Raw genomic sequence first — 27,536 nt, forward strand, 5'->3', positions numbered from 1 at the left:
CTAAACTCTTGGTCTCTCCTCTGTTGACTGCAGCAGTTACTTAACTATACAATGCTCCCAGGTTTGTTTGATGTTGACTGTTATTGACTATTATTTTTTCTCACTTCAAAATAGTTCAATGTATGTTTTGTTATTACTAGTTCTATGTACACCACCCCAAGACATCATAGTGAGGGGCAACATATACATTAAATGAATATATAAGAAAGCTGGTACAATCTCACCCATAATCCGTTGAACAGTTTTGTTAAATCTTTGCATGGTTGTGTGTAATCTGTAACTAACTTTTAAAATTGACTGAATTACAGCATCCATTCTCCAGACTGATACAGTCATGCTACAGGGTAGTATCTGGAATGAGGCAACCCAGAATGATCTAGAGTTTAATCCTTCCTACATTTTAGATGCATAATGTGTTTCTTATCTTTCCACAATGTTTTGTACCAGAGCTATCGAATACACTTGTATGCTGCTCTTTGAGCTTAGTTATGTTTCTTCCCTCCTGACTTTATCCTCCCAACAACTTAAAGTGAATCAAGGTCATCCAACTGCAACCGTTTTCTATAGATTTTAACTGGTATGACTGTAGTCTACTGGGATATTCTATACCAGCTCATATGAAATAGAATGGGAACTATCATCATTTTATAAAGCTTGCATATGAGAAATCGGGAATGGATTGTGTCTTGCCTTTTGTAAATAATATTGACAACTGTATAATGGAACAGTAACAAAGGAAAATGGAAATAACACCTCAAATTGATATCTCCCCCTCCCTTTATACTAATGTTTTAGCACCATAATGGAAAGAATGGATGAAGGGCTGAGCTGCTTTTGCACAAATGAGGGGAGAGAGGCTTCTGTTGTTCCTTCAAAGCACTAGAAATAAGTTAATCCTCCCTATTTTATTTAATCTTCTATAGCTACAATGACCTGTTTTTCAAAGTGATTCCTCACTGCACAAAATCAGAACTATTATACAAAATCCTCCAAATCTTTAATGTTTTCAGGATGCTATGTAGTACAGTTGTACATAACACAAGAAACAGCATCACACCAGCTACAGGAAGTACTGTGCTGAATGAGTACTTTGAAAACAATTATATCCCAGAGCACCAACATGGTCACACACACACACACTCCACAACACTACAAATCACTTTGAAATGTATTTTTTTAAAAAGTTGACAGCTAGATGACTTTAGAACCACTTAAGATTCTAAATATAGCTGAACTGCCTGTGCAGCAGCACTGCTTTATGAAGGCTGCTTCAGCCAACTGCAAGGTCAAAAACAGCAAGAACTGAATAGACTAGATGGAAGTAGTGTCATCCCCCACCCCCCAGTTTTTCAGTAACATATGCATGGTTCTTGAGGTCTGTTGCAGGAATCCATTGTACAAATCTGTGAAGTTTCTGCTAAAATTGTAAGATGGAAGGAGAACTGTCTACCACATTTGCATCAATGGTTCCAATTAGTAGGCACTGGCACATCAAGAGGACTAAACAAAATGTGATTGTGAAGAATTTAAACAGGGACAAGCCTGAGAAGAATATTTGTTCCTTTGATAGGCCAACAACAATCCCTTAAGGTCACTGGGCTCCACACATCCATCTGTTGTCTTTCTCTGAAACTCGTCCTTTTACTCAAATGTAGCTCTCTAAAATAAAACCCAAAATAAATGAGCCTTAACACTGTTCTGTACAATCTTTTTGTTTCCAAAGTCCTTCTACCTCTGGCTCTAGACCTTCTCTTTTCTTTTCAATTTGGACACTTTCTTGACAGATCCATTCTTGTTGAGAAGTTTCAGAACACGCTCTTTGTGATCCAAGACCTTTAACATGGATTCTCGAGCCTCATTAATTTGATCCATTACAAGCTTACATCTTTGCATATTGCCCTGAAATACAACATAGCACCGACATTAAGAAATCAAAATTCTTTAAAGACATGCAAATTATCTTAGACTAGCAATTCTTGAAATACCAGAAGGAACATGATCTCAAAAACATTAAAGCAAATAATTCAAAGTCTGTAATAGCTTACTCCCCCTGAACCCAGCACATAATCTGCCTTTCAAAATGAACAGTGAAGCGAAGCTTTAAGGATACGGGACTACCATAGCAATGCATTTGTATTTTCTCATAGTTAAAAAGATTTAGTTGAATAAAGCGATTGCACCAGTCATCCATCATTTAGTATGCACTTACATACTTTGGATGTATTGTCTCCATGAAGAAGTAATTCAAAATCAATTGGTGGACTGGCTTCCAAAGCACAAAAATTGATGTGTGGAAATGGAAGACATTTATTTCTAAATATTTAATGTTTGCCTATATTTTCACTGGCACACAGAACCTTTCAGTGTCTGTATTCTTAATGATTCTACTTTTTAAAGGGCAGTATGTTTATTATTAGAATATTTTGAGCAGGTATACAATATTTTCAATTTAGTTTAACCTTCCCTTCTTTCTCATAATTCTTTGCCTACACAGTTTAGACTGAAAACAATTTAATCCAAGTAGAGGCTAAAACTGACAAAACAAGTTACAGTCCCCTTACCTGTATCAGTTCATTTATTCGGTGCAAGTCATCATCAGTTGCTGCCTTTTTCTTGGGAATGATCCCTTCTTGAAGGGAGGTGAGTCGTTCATATACATCATGTTCTAGGTTAGTCTGTAAGATATTAGAATTTGGCAAGAACATCCCGCATTTTCACAATGATTCATAACAAAAGGTTGCATAAAGAATAGAAATTCCATTTTTCTAGTTTGTATGTGAATTATTTTTCATAACCATATTTCACTTGCATCTACCATCCAAAGTTTTCTTAAATATACTTCACAATGAAGCAGGACTGCCCTATCCCTGGATGTGGAAACAGTGATTCCAGCATGTGTATCTAGAAACAAACTAAAGATCAGCCAACCCTTTACCCAAGCCTGTGAAAGAAGTTCTCTGAATTTCTCCATCTTCTGACCATCAGCACTTATGCTTAGAACAAAATAATTTCCACCAATACAAAAACTTTAGGGTTTTTTTCATGGTTCCTAAAGCTGAACGGTAATCTCACTTTTCTGTAGAATTCCTCTAGGAATGGCTTGGGGAGCTTGGTGCTAGAATTCAAAGCACCTACCTCACCCCCACCTGAAATAGAAGCATCCAGGAATGTGGAGCAGTGCTGCCTCCTCAAGTCAGCGGCACCATCCCAGACACTTCTTCAGACCTGTGCACCAGAGGGAGGGATTTGCCAGTTTTGAGCATCTGTATGCAATGTATCAGCTCTTATGCCTGGATCAAAACCTCCATCCAAACAAAAGTCAGGTTCATGGGATATACATCTACTCAGTTACAACCTGACAACACTTAACAGAAATTGTAGCCCCAGTGATCAACCTGGTGGTCATATATTTTTAAAACATACAAATGTATCCCTTTTGAACAGATTTTTTGGGCTAAACTTTCTCTTGCTCTCCCATGTGATACAAAATTAGTATGATTCTTCCACTTACCAGCTGTAGCAGTTGTGCTGCACAAAGATGGACCTTCCACCCCTGTGCACGACAGGATACTCCCTTCTGATTAGCTATCTCTTGAAGCATTGCCTTCTTCTCTTCTAGAAAGTCAGAGAGGATAAGGAAACCAAGCATGATGCAATAAAATAAAAGAGCTATTCATGCAATATGCATCTGATGCCTGAACCACTGAAATCTATGCAATGGTCACTTCCAGACTAGACTGCTGTAACTCGCTCTACGCTGGCCTGCCCTTGACTCTGATCCGGAAGTTACAGCTGGTACAAAATGCAGCTACCGGGGTCCTCACTAGGACATCTTGGAGGGCCCATATTCAGCCGGTGCTTCATCATCTGCATTGGTTACCAGTCTGTTTCTGGGTCAAGTTTATGGTATTAGTATTAACCTTTAAGGCCATACAAGACCTGGGTTCTGCCTACCTGCGGGACCGCTTGGTTGCTTATGCCCCCCGCAGAGCTCTTCACTCCGCAGGTATGAATTTTCTGGTTGTCCCGGGCCCCCAGGATGTTTGCCTGGCCTCAACCCGGGCCAGGACCTTTTTGATCCTGGCACCAACCTGGTGGAATAAGCTCCCGGAGGAGCTGAGGACCCTGCCGGAATTACCAGCTTTCTCCAGGGTCTGTATGATGGAGCTCTTCCTCTAGGTGTATGGTTGAAGCCGGGGCAGAGACCTGGGATTCCAATCTTGGATCCCCAAGGTCCATCAGACTAGCTCCCTCTCTCACTGGAGGGATGGCATGGCTTCTGGCTGAACAAGGCGGGTCAGAATTTAATATAGAAGATACGGCCACTGCTGCCTTTTTATTGCATTTTAATGTTTTATCCTGTGAACCGCTGCGAGACCTGTTGGGAAGTGGTGGTATATAGAGGGAGGGAGGGAGGAAGGAATTTAGGCATACTATCAAATTATGACTGTTCACAGAACCACACAAAATGCAGTGACTAGAAAACGTACCTTTCACCCGGACATCACTATATCGTTGGAAGTGATGATAGGCAGCTTTCCACGGGTTCCGGTAATGACGCAGCAGTGTTATGGGGGGTCTTGGGCGAACAGGCACATACCTGACACCTTCTTCATCTAAGGAAGGGAAAAACCAAACCCTATTCAAATGTTCTCCATATGTCTGCAGATTAAACTTGGAAAGACAACCTCAGGATGAAACACTTCACCTGAACCATAGATGAACTCAGTTTCAGTACAAACAGTGCAATCGTATGCAGAGTTATTCCAATCTAAAATAATTGAAATCAATTGATTTAGCCTGGAGAAATACTGCATAGGAGACCTCCGCATGTTTCTGTTTAAATATATGAAACAATGATATTTGGAATACCAGATATCTATCAATCCCTCTCCCCCCTCCTTTACTGTGATTCCTTGTTTATCTGCTAAGCTGTATTTTCAGTGGACTGCACCAAAGGAGGAATATTTTGCAGTAGAAGAGCAGTAATCACCTATATATTCTTTCGGTGGTGACTTGCGCTTTTCTGCTTTTACCAGCAGATTTTTGGTAGTGGATTTCTCATCATCTGTGCTATTGGTCTCCATCATGTCCCCTTCTTCTGTAGAGATGACATGTTGCTGTTTCCGTGGTTTTTTCCTTGGGGAGGCACCAGGTGGCAAGTCACTTGAGGGCATTGAAAGGCTGTTGGTCAGCAGTGTAAGAGATGGAGACACAGTATTTGTAGTCAGAGGAGGAACTGCTGGAAAGGAGGGGGAAAAGATATATGTGTAACATTTAAATTAAAAATACTCTGGACCCCCACCCCCCTTGCTTCTGTCTTCCAATCAGTGCAACGAAAAAGGTTCTGTATTTTTCGCAAGTGCAAACTGCCATTGTGGTGCCTTTCCAAGGACAGTATTTTGTTAAAGGGGGGAATGCTTTGTTCACTTGCCTGCAGATCTTAAAACCTGTAATATGGAACTAACTCCCTTCTAATATTCTGAATAGTTTATTTGAACAGTTATATTAATTCTAGTTCTTCACACAGAAACAATCTGTCTGTTTACTTTAGGCATACTGTGGAAGGATAAAACAACTTGTTTTATGAAAGTTCACCACAATGGGATTTTAGAATCCCTTTGGTTGTTCATAGAGACCAAAATTACAGTTAAAGGGCTTGCAATTAAGGCTATTTCATTTTTGTTGGTAGGCTACCTATTTTTTTTTACTGCAAAATACACAACTACACAAACATCTGCATTTAATTGTGAACATATCTTTCTTGCCAGTTATTTCTCAATGAAGCCGTATTTACTGTAATTTCAATGAAATGCAGAGCCCAAGAGCGTTTTACCACTCATCCGTGATTCAAGGTTATGAGCCTTCACACAGCACTCAAATAGGAAGCCATTGCATTAAAAATATTTAGAATTAAAAGCAAGCAGAACATCATTCCATTGTTATAACTAATCTGCAGAAGATGATCAGTCTGAATTTTGTAACCAAGTCAGGTGTCTTTGTGACCAGCAAGCTACCTGAGACTGGTCGCATTATGTCCATAGGCTCCACTTCCTCTTTGATGTTTATCTCTGATACAACAGGACCCAGCACTGTGGAGAGAACTCCACCTATTGTTGATGGAGGTGGAGGAGGAGCCACCATTGTAGTAGAAGTGGGTGGAGCAGCTGGAACAGTTCCTGGAATGGTAGACAGTGCTGCTGCGGGCTGTGATGGGGGACTGGCTGCTGTGATGATTGTTGGAATGGCAGGTGGCGGCTGCTGGGAAGTAGGGACTGCAATTGGAGGCTGTTCGTTGCTCTGAATTGATACTGCCTCCACAGGCACAGTTACTGGAGTGGCCATGGACACATGGATTTCTGGCTTAGGTTTGGCACTAAATAAACAACACAAAGGGGGGAAAACTTAGTGTTAGGAAAAAGTTTTTCAGAACATTAAAGAAATGTCCAAGTTAGAGCTTCTAAAAGTTCTATTTTGCTTTCATTCTTTCAGTCAAAATGAAGCTGATGATGGACATAGTTGCCCTCTCATTTGCAGAAATGAAGGGTGTATCCCCGAAATCTCAATAGCCACAGGGCTACTAAAATTGCGCAGTATAGTAACTCAGATGTTGGCTCCTCTGCCTCTTCTAAAAACACAGAAAAATGTAGCAACATATAGTGCCAAATCAACATATAGTGCCAACATATAGTGCCAAATGTTTAAGTAAATTCTGCTAAAGGTTAAGAAACAAATATATGCATGTGTTCTATGATACAGTTATCTTTCAACTCTCTTAACTAGAATGCATATTCACTGTGATTCTGCTAATTTTCAAGTAATAAAACTATTTTATACATGTTTTCCTATATGCAGTTTCTGTTACAATGGCTGGCATATCCAATAGATCGCTGCCTGCTCCTCAAGGTACCGTTAAAATATAATTTTATACCATAAAAATATAATCCTCTATCCCAAAACTCTCCACCCAGGCATGCACACACAGTATTAACAAGAATACTTCATTCACATTTTGCATACTTTATTCCAAATTCAGATTTGGCTTTTACCCCCCATCAGATTATATGATTTGATACAGTTTCTATGGATTTGATATAGGAATGAAGCTATTAGAGATATTAGTCATGCAATCACACTACATTTTTGGAAGACAGAAATACTAGTCAGTAAAATCAAACAACTGGGGGGGGGAAATCATATCTGAATGGAGTGGGGAGTAGATTACCAATGTCTAAAAGGAATTCATTAAAGAAAAATAGAGTGAGGATGAAATTAAATTTCATAAGCTTGAACATCTCAGTATGCATCAACTGGCTCAATTCACATTTGTGCAAATAGCCATCTCCAGAAGGAGCTGATAGCCTTGCAGTTCCTCCTCTCTTAGAAACTAAAATTCCTATCACTTTGATTTTTGCCACATCTTATTTTGTTGTGACTTCTTACCTGGCTGGTCTCGGTGATCCAGATGCGCTCCTCATAGAGCTCTCTACTCGAGTGCCCGTGACTTCAGGTGGTTGAGGAGGAATGAGACTCTTCCTAACTGCCAGCCTGCAAAATTAAATGCAAATAGCCATGCAATATTTACTTAGGATCACTGAAAGATGAATTAAGATTTCCATTTATTCCAAATAGAAATGATTCCATTGTGATGCCTTAGAAGTGAAACTACTGAGAAGTACTTTCCTGAGGAGTTTAAAAATAGTGATTTATATAGTCCTTAGCTGTTCTAGGTATTCTTCTAAGGTATCAGATTCCTTAAATTAAATTTGTATATAACTAATAATTTTACTCACCCATCTGTTGTGGGTTTTTTCCGGAGAATACTTGGGCGAGGGGATGAACCCTGGGCTGGTGTGTTAGCACTGGCACTCTGGCTGTGGGTTTGCACCACAGTTGTTGAAGCTGGAGCAGTGTTGAAAGTATTGCTGATTGGATTGGCCACAATGGTGGCTCCATCTGGCAGGACCACTGAATAATAAGAAAAAAGGAATATAAAGAGAAGCTAGTGGAGTCAGCAGAACACTATAAAGTTAGATAAAAAGTTGTCAGTATAAGATAATGATTGGGAGTGTTGGCCCACCCTATGTGTTGGATTTAGACTAAACTTTCCAAAGGCAAAATGGAACTTTCCTGGCTCCCTCCTCCCATCCCCACAGTGCAGCCCATGGATTATGAGTTGCATTGTATTTTAACCACCAAGTAAAGCCAGAATTGGCATTGACAGAGAACGATGGCAGATTTGCGGAGGAAGAAATGGATTTACTTGGGGTCGTTGTGTTGGAAATATATGCTTCAAATTAGGATAAAAAGAACTTTTATAAACATCTTATGAACAGACTAATAGATCTCCCTTACAAAAGCTGGTGTTTGATGAAGGATGGAATGGAATAATATGAAACTACAGAAGAAAAATTGCAAAGGGTTTATTTTTCACTTGATAAATTTGGGTTTGATCTCAAAAGAGTATTCTTATTTTTCAAGGACACATATCCTTTTGAAAAATAAATATGATTTGGATTTCCAAAGACTTAGCTACCAAAGTTTCTAAGGTTGAGATTTTTCTTAAGACTCTTTCAGACCATAACCTGGTAAGTTTTGTTTTAAAAGAAAAGTCAATACTTTTAGATGGGGATTGAATTAAGGGTTGTTACAAAAAGAGGCAATTGTTAACAACCATAAAAATAATATTAAGAATTATTTGAAAACAATTTAAATAAAAGTACAGATCTTATGGACTTTTTGCACAAAAAGGAAAAAATAATAGATTATTAATTAAATTTGTAGCCCGCCTTCCTCCAAAGACTCAAGCGGGTTACATAAAAATATAAATTCCATAAAATCCCATAAAACCCCCTAACCCGTAGAACTCCCAAGGTACCAAAGATGGCCAGGTACCTCCTACCTCCCACAGTCATCTAACAAGGGGTGTGCTACAAGTTGCATAGCCAAGCCTGAGGGGAGCCCATTGCTTTTGCTGGCTTGGCCTCAACCACAGACGTGGTGGAAGAGCTCCATTTTGCAGGGCCCGTGGAACTTTGTCAGCTCCATCTGGGCCCTCAGCTCTCTCGGGAGCTCATTCCACCAGGTTGGGGCCAGGAATAAAAAGGTCTTGGCTCAGGTCAAGCTCAAGCATTGCTCTCTGGGGCTAGGGACCTCCAACTGATCAGTACCCACATAGTGAAGGGCCCTGCGGGAGGCATAAACAGACAAGTGGTCCCTCAGATAGGCTGGGCCCAAGAGAATAGCCTTAAAGGTCAGAATCAAGACCTCGAACTTGACACAGTCCAAAACTGGTATCCAGTGCAGCTGCCTCAGCACTGGCTGGATATATGTCCTCCAAGATGAACCAGTGAGGATCTTAGCAGCTGCATTCTGCATAAGCTGGAGTTTCCAGAACAAGGAGAAGGATAGGCCAGCGTACAGCAAGTTACAGAAATCTAGACTAGAAGGGACTATTTCAGGGATCACTGTGACCAGACAGTCTGGGAGCAGGTAGGGCGCTAGTAGCTGTGCTTGGCAAAGATGATAAAATGCCATGCGTGCTGCCCGTGACCTGTGCCTCCATCATAAGGGTGGCCTCCAGGATCACTCCCAAGTTTCTTGCTGTGGGCGAGATGTTAAGCTGTGCCTCTGCATAGGTGGGAAGACACGTTTCCTGTCCTGCACCTTTCCTGCTCAGCCACAGGACCTCTGTCTTGGAGAGGTTGAGTTTCAGATGGCTCTGCTATAACCATCCAGCAATGGCTTCCAAACAAGTGGCAAATTTATTCTGGAGGGAATCCAGGTGGCCATCCATGAGGAGATATAGCTGGGTGTCATCTGCATATTGATGGCAATCCAACCCATAGCTCCAGACCAGCTGTCCAGAGAATAGAGAGAAAAAGAGGGTTTTGTTATAATCATTGTGGTAAGTTTTTAAGTTTTCTTGTATTTATCATAAATAAACCCAGATGTTCTCCCTCTCTATATATGTACCTTTATCCTTTCCCCTCACTATTATAGTTTTTAATCTTCTCACCCAAAAAAATCAATAAGAACTATTTTTTAAAAAGGAACTGTAAAATGCTTGTTACTGAAAGCCCAATCCTTTGCATGTCTAAAGGTAAAGGTATCCCCTGTGCAAGCACCGAGTCATGTCTGACCCTTGGGGTGACGCCCTCTAGCGTTTTCATGGCAGACTCAATACGGGGTGGTTTGCCAGTGCCTTCCCCAGTCATTACCGTTTACCCCCCAGCAAGCTGGGTACTCATTTTACCGACCTCGGAAGGATGGAAGACTGAGTCAACCTTGAGCCGGCTGCTGGGATTGAACTCCCAGCCTCATGGGCAAAGCTTTCAGACGGCTGCCTTACCACTCTGCGCCACAAGAGGCTCTTGCATGTCTACTCAGAAGTAATTCCCACTGACTTCAATGAGGTTTTCAAGAGTTTACAGAAATGCAGTCTTAGCATCTTGTAAGTATGGTATAACAAATTAGAACTCTAAGAAAGTGTTCTAATTTCTTTAACATCATAGAATAAATAAAAATACCACTGGCTAGTTACCCGATGGCTTTGTTTCAGTTTGTGGCTGCTGGGCACTCATTGGTGCAGTCTGAAGACCCTGTGTAACAATCGGTGCAGTAGGATGTAGCCCCTGGGTTCCAATGGGCGTTGACTGCATTCCTTGTGCCGGCTGTATACCCTGTGCACCAATTGGTGCAGACTGGATGCCCTGGATATGACGAGCATGAGAGGTATCCACAGTCATCAGTTGCATGGGATTAAGGTGGACTGTGGAAGCTACTCCTACACCAGTCTGAGCTGTGATGGCAGAGTTGGGAGCCTGAGCTGAAACTGGAAACAGCAAACAGACTCAATTATTTCCCTGCAAAAAACCATTAATTAGCCTGTATTTACAAGAAACATGCAATGAACATATATTTTATTTACACATCTATAGTTCTGCTGAAAGTACCGAAAAAGAAGTTTCGATATATACAGCAGCGCTTTAATTATAGGCTTTATATATCTAAAAGCCACATTACAATAACCATTATGGCCATCACAATACAACTGCAAAGACATATTGTGTCCCACCACTGCCTCTCCCAAATAAAATTATGGCCTACTCTTATCCAAAGAGTGAAAACTCTCCACTTTGAGTTAATTGGCAGATCTACGGATAACTCTAGAACATTTTAACTGTTTTAGAATATTTTAATGCTATTTATAATTATGCTGGCTTACAAACTGATATTATCTGCCCATAACCTCACAGGAAGGGTGGGTTAAAATAATAATAATAATTATTATTATTATCCTATCACATTTTTTCAAGTGAGATGAAGCAGCTCAGAAATGGTTCATTTAGGAGCTAGGTTAATGCATGGAAAAGAGATGTTAAAACCAATAGATAATGATGTAGTGTAGCAGAGATTATGAACATGACCTGGAAAGTTCCCATATTTAAATATCACTTAAATCAGAAATTTACTGAGTAACCCCCAGGCACTGTGGGAATAAGAATACTGGGCAACTTTATAGGATCTGTGCAAGAATAAATGAAATGAAGCAGGTGAAGTACTCTGAGCATTTATATATGGATTTAAAACAATGCATTTCTGGATTTTGACAGCTTCATTAATCACATCACCTGATACACTGTTCATATAGACAGAATTGAGTTCAATCTGAATTGTAAGACCATGGCTTCAATCCAAATTATGTTTTTTTCCTCCAGTGCAAGGTGAGAAGAAGCACTTTTTGCTGATTTCCCCCTTATGCTAAGGACTCCCCCATCACCCACCATACTGTAATGGGTGGGGAGTGAGTATCAATCAGGAAGTTCTCTTCTGCAGTGTGACTGGGCTTCCACAGTACAGGGTCCAAGTTTGTGTAAGTGGCATATTATAGCCTTCTTTTCTGCAATAGTTAATGACAGCCAAAGAGATTTCATATGTATTGACTTTAAGCCTTTAATGAATAATTCTCCATACATTTTAGGTTTATATACTTATTCCATTGTGCCCATTAGCATACATACTAGTGTTTTTACATTGAATTTAAATAAATAAAATTTTATTTTTGTAGCCTGCCCTTCCAATACAGCTCAGGATAGGTGACACCATTAAAAACAATAAGTTAAAACATAACATTCTCTAATTTACCCCAACTAATTACACAGCAGAGGGGGGGGAGGGATTCTAGAGTTTATAGATCTTTCCCATCTCCAGTAATGAGGTCAGCACTTCATGATGGTTATTTTAGGCCCTGACTATAAGCCCGGTGGAACAGCTCTGTCTTGCAGGCCCTGTGGAACTGATAAAGGTCCCGCAGGGACGTGATTTCTAAATGCTACTGCTCATGTCGAAATCAGCCCATTAACAAACAAGTATACCAGCAGCACTGTTACAGATTCTCTGCTTATCTTGCTAACCTGCTTTATGCCAATAAAGGTATTGTGTGTGTGTTATAGATTCAAAAATTACATCTACTGCTTTGCATACTAGCTGATAACACATTTGTTGCACACAGCAAAAAATGGCCCCTTTATTATAAAAAATGATAGGAGGGTTAATTCTCAGAAATATATACGTACTGCATTTACTGTATTTGAAACTACGCCTTTAACTGGCAAAAATATTATGCTCATTTATGTTGCTTACCAGGATATTGACGAATGGTGGACACAGAGCTGGTAATAGGTGTATAAGTGTGAGCAGCCAAAGGGTAAGAAGGTGGGTATGTTGGTAAGAAGTACTGGAATTGAACAGGCACCGACTGCCTATGAAAGGGAAGAGGTGTCAGACTGAGCATTGCAATGACAGTTATTAAAGCTGTGACAATTATTATTAATCCTTGTCATAAGGCAAGCTATTGTTCTGGATTACTCAGTTCTCTGGAGATCATCATGTTTTCTTACAACATGGCCTCTACTTAGAAGGCCACCAGAAAAACCTTTCAGCCTAGCACAGTGTAAGGAAAAAAGCAAACTCACAGAGAAAAGTAGATGGGTTGCCAGGCTTGCATGTGCTCTGTACCACTAGTATTGAGACTGATCAGTAGATTATGCTGTTGATTTTATTTAAATTTAATCTCTTGACTAAGAAACTTGGCTATGATCTGGGCATGTGCACCAAAAGAGCAATGCCTATTCACCTCTCAGTAATACATTTCCTTTTCTCTCACTTTTCATAGCTGTGCAAGATTGTAAGATGAATCTGTTTACTCGTCAGAAAGTTCTTTGCTGAAAAGGACATCACAGAATCAATAAACTAAGGAAATGAAGGACCCAATGTCCATAGCTTTTGAAGAACAAGAAGCTTTTATTGTGGTTTCCATACTCAAGATGCCTTTTCAGTCAGGTAGGCTATGAATCACAAGTGGTTCTTACTAGAAACAAGCAAAAGCCAGGCAAGTACAATGGCACTTTTAAGACCAACATGGTTTTATTCAAAATATAAGTTTTAATGGTCTTAAAGGTGCCACTGATCTCAAGAAGAAACCTTGTTATAGCAAATGCTGCACAGAGCACCCTATGTAGTTAACTCCAGCCTAACCCCATGAAAATCAATGGGCTTTGCTTGAATATGGTCAAAATTAACAAGTACTAACGCTATGTACACAAATGTATTCAGTTACCTGTTGTCATTTCTAGTTTCTACTGCAACGGGGTTCGGAGATGCACGGTGTCCTGATATAGGAATGAGATTGCTCCTCTCTGCAGTATAATCAGACTGGATACGAGGAGAAGTGTGTGTGATTTGCTGAGGGACCACTTTAGCTGCACAGTGAGAAAGGATGCCACGGTTATTAAAAACTCATACGTGGAACATAAGATACTCTAGTTTATTATTTCCTTTCATAGAAGTCCCAGTAGCCTGTATTTCAAAACCCAGGGATGCTGAATGGAAAGAGGTAGTGATGTTTGCACATCTTGACCATTGTTGTTATTTAAAGCATGCCTTATAGCAGTGGTCCCCAACCTGCGGGCCGCGGCCCGGCGCCGGGCCGCAAAGGCCATGGCGCCAGGCCGCGGCTCCCTCTCCCCGCCCCCCCCCCGCAGTAAAAAACTTCCCAGGCCGCAAGCTTGCGGCCCAGGAAGCTACTTACTGCGGGAGGGCGGGGAGGGAATCAGGGCCGGGCCGCGCCCGTGCAGGCCGCGCCCGCGCCCTCTCGGCCCGATCCGCGGGCGCGGCCCGATCCGTGGGTGCGGCCCATGGGCGCGGCCCGAAGCATGGGCGTGGCCCGCGCGGGCGCGGTCCCTGCGGGCGCGACCCAATGCCCTGCCGGTCCCCAGCCTAATAAAGGTTGGGGACCACTGCCTTATAGCATGCCTTCAAGGTAGCTCACTATGGCGCTTGGGCAGGGGCCAGCTATGCAAACTGTTCTCTCCTCAGTCCTCTTGCTTTGGTCACATGTCTTAAATAGTTTTATGGTTGGAGGCTATTTTCCCTCATAGGAAATGAGGAAAATCCACTATAACATCGTACAAAGCAACTACTCATTGGGCTTAACCATTCCAAATCCTTCTCCAAAACGGTCTTTAAAGCACTGATTGATTTATCAGTAATTAGTAGTAAAATGGAACAGACCACATCGCACATTCTGCCAGCTTCTTGTTCCCAATAGGAGCAGTCTTTTTTTGCTTCATTTGCTGCCATGCATTAGTACCCCAAACCATGCTGTCCCTGCCATTCAATAAAATGTACAAACATAAAGAAGAATAGCTCTGAACCAGTGCTCTTACCAACTGGGATGTTGGAGGTTGTCACGGCAGTGGCATGGGAAGAATGTGAAGGCATAGTCACAGTGACAATTGTATTTGTAGGCGCTTGGGTATGAGGGACAGAACCTGAAATGCAGAAGGAGATACAATAAAAGCTTTACTATCTGGCACTTATCTGGAACACTCTAACTGGTATCATCCACTGGGCAAACTCCTCCCCCTCAGCCACCATGCATTTGGGGATATATGCATGCACCACTCCAGCTGGCCAGTTTGGGTCAGCTGATACTATCAGCCAACAGCATCTGACAGTGCTTCCATCCCCCTCAGGATTCCTCAAGCTGTCAGGAGCTGGCCCTTTCACCTGCCTGCTGAGTAGGAGGGCTTTGTAGCTCAGTCCAAGAAGAGGAAGGCTCCTGTTCCCAATGCTGTGCGTGTGGTCTGAAGTCTGCACCCTGGACTTAGCACTGTCCCTCGTTGTATGCCCAGATAGATGGGACTGGATGCAGTACGGCCGGTAGAAAAAGAGCACTGCCACTGGCCCCTCTGCTAGCCCCCACCCCGAGCTATAGGCAAGGGAATGCTGCTCATTTCACCTGGGATAAGCTTACTGCCACTATGAGGGAGAAACGTGGCAGAATTTCATTCTGCTGTATAGCCTTTGCCAAGCCTGTTGGAGAAATAGTGGCTAATGGGGAGGCCAGAGCTGACTTGGGAAGAGAGGAAGTGGAGTGTGTCCTAACTGCACACTCAGCCAGGAACTTGGGCGTGATCTTTGATGTCTCCTTTTCCATGGAGGAACAAATCACAAGAGTAGCATGTTCTTCTACTTGCATCAAGCTGTGATACTAGTGCCCTACCTGGACCCAGATCACCTAGCTACAGTGTTCCATGTGATGGTCACCTCTAGAATAGATTTCTGCAATTCAGTCTACACAGGCCTATCCTTATCCCTGCTCTGGAAATTCCAACTGGTACAGAATGCAGCAGCCAGGGTCTTTGTAACAACAACCTGGAGGGTTCACATCCAGCCCAGTCTCCAACAGCTGCACTGGCTGCCAGTTGAATTCTGGATCAGGCATAAGGTCTTGGGACTGCTCCTTAGAAGGCCAGATCCTGAAGATGAAACTTAAATATTTTGGCCAGCTCATGAGATGGAAGGATTCCCTGGAGAAGAGCCTAATGCTGGGAGCGATTGAGGGCAAAAGAAGAAGGGGATGACAAAGAATGTGAGTGGAGTCACTGGATGAAGTCACTGAAGCAGTCGGTGTGAACTTAAATGGACTCTGGGGAATGGTAGAGGACAGGAAGGCCTGGAGGATCACTGTCCATAGGGTCACGATGGGTCGGAAACGACTTCACACCTAACAACAACAACAAAGGTCTTGGTAATCACCTTCAAGGCCATATGAGGTCTGGGCCCTGTGTACTTGAGGGACCACCTCACTTTTTGTCCCCCGGAGAGCACTCCACTTAACAGACTCTAACAAGCTGGCAATCCCTGGTCTCAAGAAAGCCCATTTGGCCTCAACCAGAGCCAGGGCTTTCTCTGTCCTGACTCCCCACTTGGTGGAATGAGCTCCCAGAGGATCAGAGGCCTGCCAGAGCTGAAACAGTTCTGAGGGCCTGCAAAATGGAGCTCTTCCACCAAGTCTTTGGTTGAGGCCAATTGGAGCAATATCACCACAATAGCCCCCTCCCAACTATAGCTTCCTTCCAATGACCAGTAGCACCCAACAGAGACCACCAGAAGGAGACTCTAGAACTATATGTCTACTAAACAAAGACAGTAAATATAACAGCTCAGTTACATGGTTAATGACTGTTAAAGTGTTATGGTGTTTAAAATGTCACACTGTTGTGTTCTAATTATTCAAATGTTATAACTCCAAAAATGTTGTGTTCTCTGTACTATGCCAGGTTCACAATGAACTGTGAGTCATACATTTCACTGTAAATTGTCCTGAGCTGCAATGGGGGGGGGAGTGCAGGGGTACAGAAGTGTAACAAACAAACAAATCAGATAATGCTACTGAAAAAGAGGGGTGGAGCTGCCTGCCTTAGGCAGGAAATAGCCCTTTGGTACAGTACCATATAATACAGAGTATGGTCACTATGGATTCCTCTGGGCGGGGGTTGGTGCAGAATGAGCTTGAACACTTAATTAAGCAACACACCCATTCTCCATGTGTGCTCAACAACAAAACTTTTATTGCGCATACCATCAAACCTTACTTGCCATGTATCCTTAACAGTCAGTCAATTACACTCATTTACATTTCTGTGCAGACGATTTCTAATCATTCTAACAGCTCATGGCAGGACTCCCCGAAAGCTATCTTTCTTGATATGATTTATCACAATTGGGGCACTAGCCAGATGTGAGCTCTCCCACTCGCTTCCTGACTCTCTTTCCAAGGGTCGTCCTTCACTGTTCACATTCCCTCCTATCTATTCTTTCATTTATCACCTTTTATATTCCTTCCTTTTGCCTTTGTTTTTCTGTCTTTCACACCCACCTCATGCCATTTCCTCAAATAGCTTTGCAATATGGTGACTGAATTAGCAGTATGGACTGGTTAGGGACGTTTAGGGACAAAAGAAATACTCTATGACTTTAACAGAGATTCAATAGGCTATTTATCAGGCATTGCTACTTATTTCTGTGCCATGAAAAACTTCAGCTGACCATTTCTATACACCAAACTCTATTAATGGGACAGAACACTTTCCTCCAAGCAGCCCTACAAATCATTTTTCTAGCTCCTTTAACATCAGAACATTTCTACTCCCCCTCCCCATAAAATTCATTGAACACAGACTTATGAACATAGAACTGACTTCAAGTTGATTTTCCTATCAGATACTCACCAGCTGTGGTTGCTGAAGGAATGGTATTGGTTGCTAAAATAGGTGCCACAGTTGCTGCTGCCACAGGTGTTCCAGTACTAAAAATGGTTTTCTATAAGAAAAAAGTCTCATTTTAGGAATCCATTGCTCGTATGCTTCGCACTGACTTGCTTTAACATTCTATTTTGTTTGTTCTAAATGAAAAGGGTCTCACTCCATGTTCCCACATCCCACTTGCAAGACCAAATTAGGTGGCTTTAGAAATCTCAGTTGAGGACATGTCTCAATTCCCAATGAATAGGCACCATGGATACAGCACAGGTTGCAACAGCAAAATTTTATTTAGTAACATTATAACAGGCAGGGCTCCCTCATGGTGGTTTCAGCATTCCCTTTACACCAAGACACCTTCAGTCCCTTTCCTTTCCTGGTCTCAGGCACATGTTCTGCGCCAGTCCTCTACACCTCAACTCTTCTTCATGGCCACCCTTAAATTCTCCTTCAGCTTGACACCTGGGAGTTCTCAGTGAGGCCGTCAACTACACCATGCTCCCCAGCTTTCCCACCCCAAAGGCATGCCCTCCTCTGACCTGACAGTTCCAGTCCCTAACGGCCAACCTCTTCCCAGCCAGTGCCTTTCTGGCAAAGAAGTGGTCCTCTCTCCAATTTTATTCAACATCTTCATGCGCCCTCTTGCCCAAATGGTATGAAAGTTGGGGCTGAGTTGTCAGCAATATGCAGATAACACCCAGCCCTTCCTCCTGATGGATGGCCTCCCTGACTCTCCGCCAGAAGCATTAGCTAGCTGCCTGGAAACAATGACGAGATGGCTCAAGCAGAGTCATTTGAAGCTTAATCCTTCAAAGATGGAGGTCCTGTGGCTGGGCAGGAAGGGACCACATGAGGAATTGCATCTGGCCCCCATCAATGGTGTGCAGCTTTTAGTGGCTTATTCTGCCAGAAACCTGGGCATGATCCTGGATGCTTCATTTTTAATGGAAGCTCAAGGTCACGAGGGCAGCACCGATAGCATTTTACCACCTTCGCCAAGCCAAACTACTAGCACCCTCCTTGGCCCTGGAACATCCAACCAGAGTTATCTATGCGACAGTCACCTTTAGACTGGACTTCTGCAACTCACTCTACCCAAGGCCTGCCCTTAACCCTGATCCAGAAACTACAGCTGGTCCAAAATGCAGCAGCCAGGGTCCTCACAGCAACAAGATAGAGATCCCATATCTGTCCCATCCTCCATCAACTGCAGCAGCTACCAGTCGAATTCTGGATCAGGCTAAAGGTTCTGGTAATCACTTTCAAGGCCATATGTGATCTGGGCCCAGTGTACCTGAGGGACCACCTTTCTGCCTACACTCCTCAAAGGGTTTTGTACTCTTCCACTGCCAACTGGCTAGTGATCCCTGGACCAAAAGAAGCTGCTTGACCTCAACCAGGGCCAAAGTTTTCTCTGTCCTGGCTCCCAAATGGAATGAGCTCCCAGAGATCAGGGCCCTGATGGAACTGTTTTAGTTCCACAGAGCCTGCAAAAGGGAGCTCTTCCACCAGGCATATGATTGACCGGAAACAGCAACACCGGCTGGGCCCCTGAACCTCCCTCCCAGGAATCCACGTACCTGAACTGAACCATGGACCCGTTTGATTGTTATCCTGTTATCTTCTGTTGTTATTATTGTTTCCCTTGTTGTATTCTATTTGCCACAAAAACTGAGTTCAACGTATTGTTCTTTACGTTCCACGTGAACTGCCCTGAGCCTCAGGGGAGGGCGGCATGCAAATGTAATAAATAAGTAAATGCATACATGCATGCATGCATGCTACTGGCCTTCTGGGCAGCCCTTGAAAGTGCCTTGCTTTTTTCCCCAATGTCAGGGTCATAGAAAGTCCTTTTCAAACCCAGTACAACAATCTATTCAACATACAGCTTTAATACCTATAGCAACAGAGGTGATGACACGTGGGAAGAAGCTGAATTAATCCTGCTTGTACTGATTTACCTGAGCCATAGGGTGGAGCTGCTGTTTTGGGGTTCCTATGGCTGGATGGGATGGTAAGGTGATTCTGGTTGCAGTGTCCCGTGGCTGTGCAGGACGCTGAATACTGATAGGTGCAGTAGGTGGGTGCTGCTGAATTGACAATGTTGGCCGACTGGAAAAGAAAACCAGGTTAATAGTTCTGAAGCTCCTCAAGTAAGTCTGTATTCAGAAATCACTTTTAACTATATTAAACTGCAGTAGAAATGGCTATGGAGGGCAGTAGCACATTAAATTCCCCTTTTGTTCACTAACACACAGAAAACCCTAATACAAATAATGTACCTTCACTCATGCTCATTTAGGGATTGACCTGTCGTCCTTGCTACCTCGATCTTCCACTTTGGCCAACTCACCTGTGCATTCCCCTTCCCATATAGTGCTTCCTAATTCTGCTCTCTCATTCCACCTTCCTTTTGTGTGCCATTCCTCAAACCTGCTGAACCACTTCCTCCTCTTCTAAATTCCCCTTCCCAATTTCTTTTACCTTCTCTTAATTCCTGCTGTGATTTTGCTGTCATGTCCAAAGCCTTCTACCACTCTCTCACTGTTTGTCCTTAATCGGCCCCTCCCAGTGTAGCTGCAGGGTCCAGCCATGAGGCTGGAGTCAGCAGTAGCATGCTTGTCCCATCATACAGGTGACATGTAGGAGCGATCTGGGTGGCATCACTTGCTGCTGCTCCTCACCCACTGCACAACATTGTGTGTATGCCTCACTCCTTCCTCTTTACATGGAAGGGAGAAGTGAGGTGCATGAGCACAGCATCAAGCTGGGTTTTCATATATCACAGTGTAAGGTTGTCTAGAAGTAATACCCAAATACAGCCTCAGCAAATTCAGAATGCATAATTAAAAATGTAATTTTGCTTTATCTCCTTACTGTGTATGATATGAATTAGTACACCAGATGCAGGAATTATCTTTTGGAAGGCCATTATATATTATATATAACTACTATGCTGAAAAATGTTTATCTGCTCTGCATAGAAAGCTGCTACATATCCAAAATAGTTGACTGGACAAGCAGCCTGGAAAAAAAATAAAAGAGTCCCCAAGCTGTGTCCATGTGCTCAGTGGTCCTTGGCTGCATTACAACATGTACCTTTTTTATACTTTTCAATACATATAAAAAGTAATTAGGCTACTTTCTGTGGTGGTTACCTGAGACTGGATTCCGTAGCATGAGTTGTTGTAGTTGTAATCACTGGGGACTGAGCTCTTGTAGCCGAGACTGTGGCTACTACTACAGGGGGGATGGGGCTTGCAGTTGTGACAGCGTTTCGAGACTGTGAGGATCAGAAAAAAAATGATCATCATCATTGATTAGTTAACAATACAGCTGTCAGCCAATTAAAGGTTTTAAAAAGTGAGATAATGTTAAGATTTTAACAGATTTAAATTGTTCTTCATCTATATAAAAACTTAATGGTAACTTTAGGAGAATTTTTTCTCTTGCAAATGTGAGCTAATTTGTATCTCACACAGTTTATTCACTAAGAAATATATAGGTCTGTTTTGTAAAGAAAAATATTCCAATTTCAATTATTCAACAGTACTTTATAAACATATGAAACAAAAAGCACTAAGCCATACATTTAGCTCTTAAGTGCTAAATGTAAATTTGATAATCTCCTTTTGGTGTTACTGTTTGTCTCTGTGTGATATCCCCACAGCTAGGTCCACAACACTCACAGATTAGACTCAGAAATCAGTGGCCTTGGTTTGTATTACTTCTGCAGGATTATACTGTAAATCTTCTGACTGATATTTCCCCTGGAAGGCATTGTAAATATTCAACAACAGTCAGACTACAACATTCTGTAATTGACACCTGCCTGGATTGGTTGATGAATAATGTGCTGAACTGCTGGTTGAGCTGTGGCTGTATTTGGCAACTGTGAAGCTGGCCTCAGGACTGTTGTTACTTTGGAACTGGACATCACAGCAGCAGCTGCTGCACCTGAGGGGGAAAACCCACATGCATGTAATTAAAATATACAGCTTGGTGATCCACTACAAAAAAAAAGTGAGAGAGACTATTTGAAAGATTAACAGAGGAAATAGGACCATTAGTACAGCTACTCAACAAAATAGTTTATATAAAAGTAAAAATTATTTGACCATATCAGACAGAGTTGGTGTTCTGGGGCTACGGAATTGCATTCCACCTTCTAGCTCCTTTCAGAAGTGCGGTTTAAACTAAAGTTTAGTGTTATAGCTATACTACATTAGCTATGTTAAAACTAATTAGAGTAGTTTTTGAAACAAAGCAGAGACCAATTAGCAAGCCTTGTTCAAGAAATGTAAATACCTGTAACTACAACTACTGGCAAACCAACTACTTTAGTTTAAACCCGTATTGAGTCTGCCATGAAAATGCTGGAGGGTGTCACCCCAAGGGTCAGACATGACTCTGTGCTTGCACAGGGGATACCTTTACTTTAACTACAACTAACACTGAGGTTAACTGGTGCTACAGTTAGTGGAAATTTTTACTCCAAAAGGCAGGGTTGACAAGATGTATATGATCCCATAGCATACCCTAAAAGCATATTTCTGTTTTTAAGTGTATTTTGTACATGCTTAGTATACAGTAAGTCCTGAGATTATTCTAAGACAAGATAATTGAAAATGCAAGCAGTGACAGAGTACATTTCTCATCCAGATGTTCCAGCATATGTAGTATTAGAGTGCAAAATTTATTTCTCCAAGACCATTCCTCCACAGAAAGTATCATTACATTCCATACCTCGAGGTAAGTGAGAGGCTCCAATGTGTAGTGGGGGCCCAGGAGCACTACTTCGAATGATTGACATTTGAACATTGGTTGCCATGATATGATGCAAATTGCTGGGATGTCCCTGAAGGCAAGAAGGTTCACATTAGAAGTCTTCCCAGAACTAATCCATGGGGGGGAAACACTTTTCATGCACACAAAATTTACAATTACAATATTTTTAAAAGACATGATGGTACAGATTAAATATATATACATTATAAAGATAGACCAAACATTCCAGACTAATTTTCTTTCCTTTGTATGGCATTAAAAAGAAACTATGTACTTTAAAAGAATAAAAGAGATAACCTGTTGACCACTGATTGTTGCTACAGGAATAGCAGAGGCCTGTGGAATGCTGCTCTCCATTGTTACAGTAACCTGCCCAGGGACTTTTGTAGGACCTGACAGAGTAGAGGGCGGAGCTGGTGCAATGGGACGGCTAGGTATGGTGGGCTTCAGAGGTGGCTGCAAAGAACAGAGAAATATGGTTGCTATTTGTGCTTTGTGACATAGAAATAAGACGTTAACAGTACAAGTATGCACTGGTTGTCAATTAAATGGTAACCATTATCTGAGTATTGTATATGCTTCCTTATAAGATTAAATAAGATTCCTTATTTAAATTAAGGAACTTTGCAGAAAACAAGAGTCATCTTATTGATACAGTACAAAGGGCTCTTCGTCAACCTCCTTGATAACATTTTATGTTGTAGGGATAATGAAAAAATGGGCTACACCCAGCAATGTGCCAACAGAACAAAAAAAAGGAAAATGCCAGGTTATACTTGACAATTTAATGCAATTTGCCATGCAAGCTTTATCCAGGGGAAGCAGAGCATTCACCTAGTGCTGCAACTGTTCACTTAATTGCTGTGTTAGCTCATTTTCTTATTTTGTGTCATAACAACCTATGCCACGCCTCCTATGTTTAAATAAAAAAAGATCTGTAATTTGTTAAGGTGAAACTGTGGAACACCAGTTGCTTGGCTGTCTTGTAAGAGGGATAGTTGACATCCTATGTTTGGAAAGCTTTTGTCAGACATGGTACTTGCAACGAGACTGTCTCTGACTGAAGACTTCTTACTGTTTTCTTCTCGCAGATCTTATGTTTGGAGAAGGGAGTGATGGGAAAGCAGATGGGGACACTAAAGCATTCTCACCTGTATATAATCTATACCTGTATTCAAGTACAGTATGTCAACTAAAAGTCAGCACGTACTGTAATAAATGAACTAACTACCCAACATTTAGCAAGATAATTAATATGTGGCTTTCTGAGAAAAGCAAATCTAGGACTTAATAGGACTGAATTAACAATATTATATTATCGCATTGTTAATTCTAGTCAGGAAATTGAATAATATTCCAACAAAAATGGACATTTACAGTGGTACAGGTATTTTGATTTAGTATTTATACTAACCCACTCTATTTGCTTAACTGTTTTCAAATGAAAAGCCTTCACCAAATTTCAGTTTTTAAAAATGAAGTAAATTTAATCTGCCCTGTCCCAAGGACTAGAGTGAATGATCCCATCCAGACACTTAACTACTAAAATGAAGTGGTGACCTTCAGCCTTAAAACTTGGCTAAACAAACCTCTCAACAGTATAACTTTTACTGTCCTCTGTTTTCTAATATGGAATATGAGCTATTATTACCTTCATAAGTCCTTCAGAAAAAGAAAGTGGCACTGCTGGAGCCAAATGTGCTGGAGGAGCTGTCACTGTAACTGGTGCACCAGACTGCACTGTGTGGTGTTGAGTCAACATTTGTGGGTATGGGCGCACAACAACTGTTTCCTGCTTCTCTTCTCGAGACTGCAGAGAACCACCTGGCACTATGTGGTCTCTAGGAGGAACTTCTGATTCTCTACTAGATTCATCACTTACCACTGAAAAAAGATAAATAAATCAATGAAGAAGAGACCAAAAAGGTTAAGGTGCACAATCATCTTAGATTTCAATGCAGACACTTCCAGGACAGTATGCAAACTTGGTAGGACAAGTATAAATTCAATAGTTGCCTTACCTGTTGTTGTTGGGTTTATCAGTCCAGTAGATCCACTGGTGGGGATCGGAGGAGCTGGTCCTAAACTTGTGGGAGGGGCTCCTGAACGGGGAAACTGTTGAGAACTCATGTCCAACTGTGAAACACATGAAGAATTATAGATCATCATTCATATGATTACTGTCTTGAATACTTTGCTGATGAATAATCCTAATGAATTCAGTTGGACTACTCTAATGTGTTTAGGCTGTGGCTACCAACAAGTAACAAGGAAAGTTTCTCCTTAAGCAGACCCTGTACATAATCCCTAAATTTAATAGTTTAATCGAGCTAAATAAATCTTATATTAAATAGATATAAGAATGCAGAAACATCTAAAAACAGGTCATGGGTTGAAAAATAGCTACAATTTCTAGATAAAGAATCTACAGCTATAAAATTCTGGGCTTGACACATACTGAAGTTTACAGCTTGCCTGAAGTAGATGCTAGAATAAGGATCATACTGAAGTGGAGAAATCTAACTATTCCAAGGTTATACTGATCCCAGGATTTAATATCAAAGTTCGCAATGCTAGTAATAATAATTGTAATACTCTTGATGCATACTCTTGATGTGAGCCAGTTGGACCAAGAGCGGCAGTAAACAAATATAATAACTAAATAGTTCATCTTATAGAATCATAGAGTTGGAAGGGGCCATACAGGCCATCTAGTCCAACCCCCCTGCTCAACGCAGGATCAGCCCAAAGCATCCTAAAGCATACTTACATCAGTCTAACATTGGCCTCAAAGTATTGGGATACAAGAATTTAATCATGCTACAGACTATACCACACATTAACAAATACATACAAGGTATATTAAGAATTACTTGTTTAGCTTATATGGCATTTGGTGTATGACGAGAAGCCAGACACAGTAGATGCTTAAGTCAGTGAGACTTTTTTTTTGCTGAACTTATTTCCTAGTTTCAGCATAGCATCGAATCATCACACTGCATTCCAGAACAAATGAGATTGAGATATTAAAAAACCATTGTTTATAAACACCCAATTGAGAGCTTGTACAATTATCCATGACAACAAATGCAGTAGAATAAATCAGAAATGTAAAAAGGCAACCAGGAAAACTCCTCTGAATCAGCGCAACAACAGCTTTTAGTTTCTGGAATTCTGACCTAGATATTTTTAAAAAACCACTGATAGGCCTGTATATATGAACATGCAAAGCTACCTTATATCAAGACTATTGACCTGTGTAGTCCAGCACTGTAAATTCTTCACAGACACGGGTGTTTGTCATTTGAGAGCTCTGCAAGCTATACTGTTCCTGTTTACATAGTGTAATTGTGAGACTACACCATTTGCTGCAACATAGATGTCTGTGTTGCTGCTACAGTAGCATATTTTAATAGGCAAAGTGATACCATAGAAAGCTGTAAAATACCTTAAACCCCCTTCAGCCCTTTGGGTCCTGAGCACAGGGCCAGAAGCAGCAGGGGCTCCACGCAATCTTCCCTCCCTCTCCTTTTTGCAGTCTGCAGCCACTTGAACCACACAGCTGTACCATGCAAAAGGCTCAGAGGGAGTGCTCATTAAGCAGTACTAATGGCTTCTGTAACACCAGCATCAGGACTGAGATTCAGTATAAGCTCCACTTAAGCACGGTGGAAGTCACCTGCACAGGCTGGGATAGCCCAGTGGGCTGCCAATGGAAGTTTAGGGCAAGCCACTTTCCACTACAGAGCTGATCTTCCTTTTGATTTCAAGGTCAGGTTAAACATTTACTGGCAGCGACTGGCGATCACACACAAAAGTTATATGAACAGGCACTCCTCAGGTGTTTCCTACCCAGCCATTGTTTGCAACCCCCGCCTCCCCATGACCAACAGATGTAACCCCCCAGGCCGAGTTTGGGAATTTTGCACCCGAATTCTCCAGCCAGGCAATACGCGCTCCTATTAAGCACTAGGCAGCACGACGCAGGAAAGCCTCCGCACCACACAACGATTTGGGTCGCTGCAGAGAGCGAAACGGCGAGCGCAAAATGACGTTTGCAGGATATTCTCCCGGCCTGACACTCCGCTTTCCCTTCGGACACCCTCAGAGCCAGCGCGCTCCCCGGGGGCGAGAGCAAAGGGGCGCGTCTCCTCTCTCCCCGACCCCCCCCCCCCCCGGGGCCTCAGGAGGGCGTTTAGCGCCTCTTGCACTAACCCAGCCCCATCGGCTCTCGCTACCCGCAGGCAGGCAGACAGGCGGGCGGACGCCCTTAACGCCGCATCCCCGACCCGAAGTCCAGCAGAGGCACCAGAGCGCCCCGCCTGAGGCTGCCAAGGAAGAAGTGACGAGCGCGGAGCACACAGAGGCTCCGCCCCTTTCGCCCGCTTCGGGCTGGGCTCTCCTCTTCGCCTACGAGATACTGCGTCAAGCCCCCGCCTCTTTCCCGAGCCAACCAATGGGAAGATTTCCTCATTCCAACATTGGCCAATTCCAGACGGAGTACAAGACAAGAGACTAACCAATGGAGAAGCCGGGATACGTTATGCCTAGCTACCAATGGGGAGACAAGCAATGGCTAATCAGGAGTAGGCAGGGCCCGCCTTCTTTCCCTCCCTGATCACTATGTGAAACAAAACGCGCAGGGCCGGGGACCCGGATGTTCAGCAAGGCTAAAAAAGCTGCGGCATCCCCCCCTTAAAGCCCCGCGTAACCGTCGCGAACGTGAGGGGTCGAGTCGCTCTACTTAGATCCGCTGCTGCTGCCGGCTGGCTTGAAGCAGCGACGGGTCTCTCCGAAGCCCCGCTTCCAGGACGAGCCCTTCCCTCACCCACCGAGTTACCTGCAGCCGAGGATGCGGCGTCGACTTTCGGAAGACGCCCCCCCCCCCTCGGTCACTTCTTGCGTTGACACTGAGGGGGCTCCGTCGGGAGTGTTGCTTCCGCTGCCGCAGCACAGCACCCCTTCCCCCCCTTCAGATTGCTTGGGTCTGACGAATCCTGCCCACTGGGGCGAGACTTTCGCCTCAGTGTGCCCGGCGATTGGCTAAAGTGGTTGATGCGAAGAGGTTCTTGGGAGTTGTAGTTTGAGAGCCGAACGTCGCAGGAGTTAATGTCGCGAGAGGTTAGAGAACATAAGTGG

The 27,536-nt window shown here is 42.6% G+C and overlaps 1 protein-coding gene across 4 annotated transcripts; it reads right to left on the reverse strand.

The window, feature by feature from the left end:
- Positions 1-975: 975 nt before the first annotated feature.
- On the reverse strand, positions 976-27,417 carry SAP130 (Sin3A associated protein 130). Of its 4 annotated transcripts, none has more exons than XM_077349343.1 (21): positions 27,238-27,417; positions 24,419-24,533; positions 24,049-24,281; positions 22,695-22,853; positions 22,356-22,467; positions 21,442-21,566; positions 20,768-20,892; positions 19,571-19,721; positions 17,580-17,670; positions 14,730-14,834; positions 13,622-13,763; positions 12,646-12,764; positions 10,544-10,834; positions 7,794-7,968; positions 7,444-7,548; positions 6,018-6,376; positions 4,994-5,239; positions 4,491-4,616; positions 3,512-3,615; positions 2,562-2,675; positions 976-1,899 (listed from the first exon to the last, which is right to left on the reverse strand). In XM_077349343.1, the coding sequence occupies exons 2-21, from the start codon at positions 24,525-24,527 to the stop codon at positions 1,741-1,743; spliced, it is 3,150 nt and encodes a 1,049-aa protein (XP_077205458.1). In that variant the 5' UTR covers positions 24,528-24,533; positions 27,238-27,417; the 3' UTR covers positions 976-1,740. The 4 variants fall into 4 exon arrangements, with proteins under 4 accessions (XP_077205458.1, XP_077205455.1, XP_077205457.1 ...); XM_077349340.1 differs by having other exon boundaries at positions 4,994-5,242; XM_077349342.1 differs by lacking the exon at positions 27,238-27,417 and adding an exon at positions 26,613-26,704 and having other exon boundaries at positions 4,994-5,242.
- Between the last annotated feature and the right edge of the window lie 119 nt (positions 27,418-27,536).

This window comes from Paroedura picta, chromosome 8 (genome assembly GCF_049243985.1).
Source record: "Paroedura picta isolate Pp20150507F chromosome 8, Ppicta_v3.0, whole genome shotgun sequence".
In the NCBI taxonomy this organism is placed as follows: Eukaryota; Metazoa; Chordata; class Lepidosauria; order Squamata; family Gekkonidae; genus Paroedura; species Paroedura picta.